Source organism: Apodemus sylvaticus, chromosome 4, assembly GCF_947179515.1.
Source record: "Apodemus sylvaticus chromosome 4, mApoSyl1.1, whole genome shotgun sequence".
Classification (NCBI taxonomy): Eukaryota; Metazoa; Chordata; class Mammalia; order Rodentia; family Muridae; genus Apodemus; species Apodemus sylvaticus.
In genome coordinates this window covers 69,583,675-69,589,060 of record NC_067475.1, presented here as the reverse complement: position 1 = coordinate 69,589,060, position 5,386 = coordinate 69,583,675, and the positions used below count along the sequence as shown (strand labels likewise).

General features: G+C 43.9%; 1 protein-coding gene across 1 annotated transcript; it reads right to left on the bottom strand.

Moving 5' to 3' along the window:
* Positions 1-786: 786 nt before the first annotated feature.
* On the bottom strand, positions 787-1,857 carry LOC127682209 (TD and POZ domain-containing protein 1-like). The gene has a single exon (XM_052178595.1). It carries the CDS (start codon positions 1,855-1,857, stop codon positions 787-789), a length of 1,071 nt encoding a protein of 356 aa, XP_052034555.1.
* Between the last annotated feature and the right edge of the window lie 3,529 nt (positions 1,858-5,386).

The following is a 5,386-nucleotide window of genomic DNA, read 5'->3' as shown; positions in this document are numbered from 1 at the left end:
TTTCTAATATTGGTAGGAGAGTGAGGGCTCTGTTCAAACATCCACAGCTGAGCTAGGCTGCTTGGACTACATGTTACTTCTCTGAAATAAACATCTCTGGAAACCACAGACTGATTTCAAAAGTTTTTTTCATCTTGTATTTTATTTGGTTAAGGTTTTGTCTACAGAGTTCTTTGTGGCCATGGAGACAAGAGGAGGGCCTCAGATCCTCTGATTCACCAGTTTCAGGTTGTGGAAAACTCTCCTATGTGTGCTGCGAACTTAGCTAGAGTTCTCTGAGAGAGCAGTAATTGCTTTTGAAGCCGAGTTCCCTGAACCTTGAATGTTTAAACAGAAACTCTTCATTGTCTTTCCTTCTCTGATGAGGAAGCAATCATGGTTGATTTCTCCTTGCCAATGGCCACAGTCATCTCTTCTGTTTAGTCCAAGGCAGAAGTGTTTCTCCAAAGAAACACAGTTGTTCTCTGCCTAGGACCCACTCTAAATTGAATCTCAGTTTCCAAAAATCAGACAAATTCAAACAGGAACATTAACATCATAGATGTCATGTAGAGTGTCCCAGACTGCAGTGCTGCCTATTGCACACCTACCATTTCAGTATGTATAATATATTGCAGGTGTTTTAAATCCTGAGCCACCATGCTGCCATTCCCCTGATAAAGTGCAAATGCTCCCTCAATACCATTGTCTAAGCAGAAGTCATTGGTAAAAAAGCTGGTTGTTGCTGTTGCAGAAGAGGTACAGGTCACAGCTGTCCATCTTCTGAGATCACTTTAGGCATTTAAATCATGGCTCCAAAGAAGGACACTGTGCAGAAGCCAGGGAGCAGAAGGCTTCAGCCACCAAGGGGGGATGTGACTCCACCAATGACTTCCACCCTGAGGTCTTAGAGACCTCATAGGCAAAATCTGTAATGAAATCCAGGGCCTGAGTCTTCAGCCACTGTGTGCTGTGGAGGTCAGCCAGGATGAGAATGTTTGCAGCATTCTCCACAGAGAGGATCCTGCAGAGGGCATCCTCACACATGGCCTTCAAGCCCTCCAGGCCATACCTGTCAGCAGCTGCCAGCACACCAGAGGCCATGGAGTAGCTCTTGAGGTTTGGTGCCTTCCATGTGTAGATGAAGCCCATCATCTCCTGGAAGACTTGGGGATCCAAGTCATGAATCTCAACGAGGTTTTTTAGTCTCTCCTGCATTTCATGTTCAAACATGGCTCTGAAAACTGGAGAGCGAGCTGCTAGGATGGCCTTGTGAGCCCTGAATTCATGGCCACCTACGAATAGGGAGCAGTCTGTGAAGATGGAATTCTCCCAAAGCTTCCCTAGGTCATCTGCCAACACATGCCTTGGATCCTTGATTGCAGGTGTCATGTTCTGTCCAGGCATGCTGAAGATGGCTCCCGCTATGCTCACCTTGCAGCAGATGGTGAGCTGGTCTTCAGGGAGAAGTAAATGCTGATGGGAGAGGAGGAAATCTCGAAGGATGAACTCTTTGAATCCCCTGTGTTGGTCTTGCCAAAAGCTTGCAACACTGGGGTTCTTCCTACTTTGACATTTCTCTCCTTGGGAATTTATGATCCAGAACTCAAACTTTGCCCAAACTGGGCACACGGGACAGCTGAGCAATCCCAGGTCAACTGACAGGTAATCTTTGCTTTCTTTATCAACTCCATTTGGGTATACTCTCAAACACCATGCTGCTTCCTCATTGGCCTCTAATGAGAACTCTGGGCTTCTAATCTCTTTCTGAATTCCATCCATGCAAAATGAGAAGTTGCTAATGGTCCACTCACAGCAGATGTTTTTTACACTGATCTGTGTGGAGCCCCAGCTCTTGGCTTCCATGTCCCCTGACATTTCTGTTGGTGGTAGTTTGGAGGTTAACATTGATCTGAAAAGAAGAACTAGCATTTATTGACTCTTCATCCTGATACATACAATTATATATACTCTTTAGATTTTATTTTAGATTTCTCCTAAATTCTTTCTCTCTGCTGTTTTTCTCTCTCTGTCTCTGTGTAACTGTCTCTGGTTCTCTGTGTCTCTCTTCCCCCCTCTCTGTCTTCTCTCTCTCTTTCTCTCTCTCTCTGAGTGTATATCTGTGTGTGTTTATTGAACATACAGAATTAATTCCTTTATATAAATAGAAAGAGTATATATGAGAATAACATAAATTCAACTAATATAACAATGACTACAGTCAGTACTTACTTAGTCCACGAGGTTTGAAGTCTCAGGTTTTCTTCAGTATATGCTGGTGTTCTGAAGTAGAGTCTAATGCCAGTGAAGAAATGGGCTTGCTAGTAAGATGAGAGCAGGCAGGCAAAGACACAAAGTCTCCTTCTTCATATGCTTATATAGGCCTCCAGTAGAAGGCGTGGCCCTATTAAGGGTGTGTCTTCAAGTCTCAGCTTCTGGATTAAAGGTGTTTGTTTTCCTGCCTGAAGACTCAGATTAAAGGTGTGTGATTTTCAACCCTAAGAATCTGTGTCTGAACTGGATCTATCTATTTCAATTTAAGCAAAACAAGCTTTTAAAAGATGACCCCTCCAGTTTATATGTTACATGAGTCTACAGGTAGTCTAGACAAGAAGAGCCATCACCAGGGTACTTTGCTTACTGATACTTCAGACTTCCATAAATGAAGGTATCATGTCAATATCTGCAAAGCAATTATTTACTCCTGTGCTGGTTTTTACACTGATTTCTGCCATAAACCTGATCAGGGAAGGGATGTTTTCCTTAACTGGTCAAGAGTCTGAGTGTTCACCAAATGGAGGGCATGTAGAAGAGCTCCTGTATGGTGGTCAGGAATCAGAGCCCCAAAACTCTGAAGATGTCTTTCTTCTTTCCTGTGTGTTATTCCAATCAGAAGCACAGACCTTGTGATCACTCCTCCCAATTTGGTCGGTGGTAGTCTTGTACTTCCCTCCTAGGAAATCCTTCTTCAGAGCCAATTAGAACAATGGTTCTGGAATATCATAAATGCTTCTCTTTCTGTTTCTCTCTGTCTCTCTGTCTCTCTGTCTCTGTCTCTGTCTCTCTCTGTCTCTGTCTCTGTCTCTGTCTCTCTCTCTCTCTCTCTCTCTCTCTCTCTCTCTCTCTCTCTCTCTCTCTCTCTCTCTGTGTGTGTGTGTGTGTGTGTCTTTCTGGTTTTTTGAGACAGGGTTTCTCTGTGTAGCCCTGGCTGTTCTGGAACTCACTTTGTAGACCAGGCTGGCCTCAAACTCTGAAATCTGCCTGTCTCTGCCTCCCAAATGCTGGGATTAAAGGTGTGTGGCACCACTGCCTGGCTGGATTATCGTTTTTTCAATTTTTATTTTATTAATTTTCATCTGAAATTCTGCCTCACTGCAGTGCTCCCCTCACAGTTTTTCAGCCCTCCCCCATCTCCTTTGCCTCTGAGAGGGTGCTCCCCATGCATTCCCCCTCCCTGGGGCATTAAGTCTCTATAGGATTAGGCACATCCTCTTCCACTGAGGTCAGACAATGTATGCCTGTACTTCATTTGTGCTTGGGGCATCAGACAAGTTCATGTATGCTCACTGGTTAGTGGCTTAGTCTCTGGTGGCCCCTGAAAGTCCAGATTAGGTGATACTGGTCATTTTTTTTAGAGTTGCCATCTCCTTTAGTTCCTTTAATCCTTCGCCTAACTCATCCATAGGGTTCCCCTACTACAATCCAATGCTTAGCTGTAACTTCATTTCAGTTAGCTGTTGGTAGGTAGAGCCTCTGAGAGGACAGCCATGCTAGTCTCCTGTCTGCATGGAAAACATAGCATTAGTAGCATATGTGTGTGTGTGTGTGTGTGTGTGTGTTCGGCCCAAACAGCATTACATGCAAATTTTCACTGCAAGTAGTCAATGGTCTGGTTCAAGGATTCTGCTTTCTGAAACATCATAGGAGTGGCTCCTCCATGACCTCCAGAAGCTGGTAGATGGAGTAGATTGTCAGGTGAACCATCTCAAAACATTGGCTTCCAGCGTGGATTGCAGCAGAGTGAGTGAGCCAGGTTTTGTGTTCTGGCTTTTTGCCATTATTTTTTTTTTTTCAATTTTACTTAAATATCTTCTTTATTTACATTTCAAATGTCCTCTTTGCTTAATGCCCCTCTGAAAACCTCTATTCCATCACCTCCCTCTGCTCACTAACCCACCCACTCCAGCCTTCCTGACCTGGTAGGTGTACCCTGAGGCAATGAGCCTTCAAGGGTCCAAGGGTCTCTCCTCTCATTGATGTCTGTTCAGGCTGTCCTCTGTTACCCATGTGTCTGGAGTCATCGTTTCTTCCATGTGTACTCTCTCATTTGTGCTTAAGTCCCTGAGAACTCTGGGCTTACTGGTTGGTTCATATTGTTGCTCATCCTATGGGGTTGCAAACACCTTCAGCTCCTTGGGTCCTTTCTCTAGTTCCTCCATTGAAACCCTTTGCTCAGTTCAATGGTTAGCTGTGTGCATCCCCCTCTGTATTTGTCAGGCACTGGCAAAGCCTCTCAGAAGAGAGTTATATCTGGCTCCTGTCAGCAAGCACTTATTGGCATCCACAATAGTGCCTGGGTTTGTTAACTGCATATGGGATGGATCCACAGGTGGGGCAGTCTATGGATATCTATTCTTTTACTCTCTGCTCCACACTTTGTATTTCTTCCCATGGGTATTTTGTACCCCTTCTAAGAAGAATCAAAGTATCTACACTTTGGTCTTCTTTCTTCTTGAGCTTCATGTGGTCTGTGAATTGTATCTTGGGTATTCTGAGCTTCTAGGCTAATATCCACTTATCAGTGAGTTGGTCTTGAAGTCCTCTATCAGCCTCACGCAATGTGATTTTAAATTCAAATCTTGCTCTGTGGTATATTCAGTTATCCAGAACTTGCTGTGGTGGGAGAACTGGCTTCTGATGATGCTAAGTAGCCTTGGTTTTTGTTGGTAGGGTTCTTGTGCTTGCCTTTCACCATCTTGTTACTTTTGGTGTTACATAGTTCTGTTGTTTCTGTGTTTCTGACTGGAGCTTGTACCTCCTGTGGTCCTGTAAGCCTGTGTCAGAACTCCGGGAGCCCAGCTCTCTTCTGGTGGGACCTGTGCACAGAGGGCTGTGGAGCAGCCCCAGCTCCATGGTACAGATAGCTCAACTGTTTTTTTTTTTAAATAATTGCTCAACCTCTGTCATTGTTTTTTCTTTCATTTAATGTTTGTGTGTTTGTTTGTTTGTTTTAGATATTAATTTATTTATGAAGAATGACATCAATTCAAATAAACTTATTTTCCCAGAACAGCCCCACTGTGTATCCTAGGGTACCACTTCAGTTTAGGTTCTTCTGCCTCTGTCTCTTGAATATCATTTTCAGGGCACCTCTTTAGCTTCAGAGTTGATCTTTTGGGGAGTTATT

Bases quoted from the DNA above. Each gene is read 5' to 3' on its own strand.
- LOC127682209 (XM_052178595.1), bottom strand. From the start codon at position 1,857: ATGTCAGGGGACATGGAAGCCAAGAGCTGGGGCTCCACACAGATCAGT.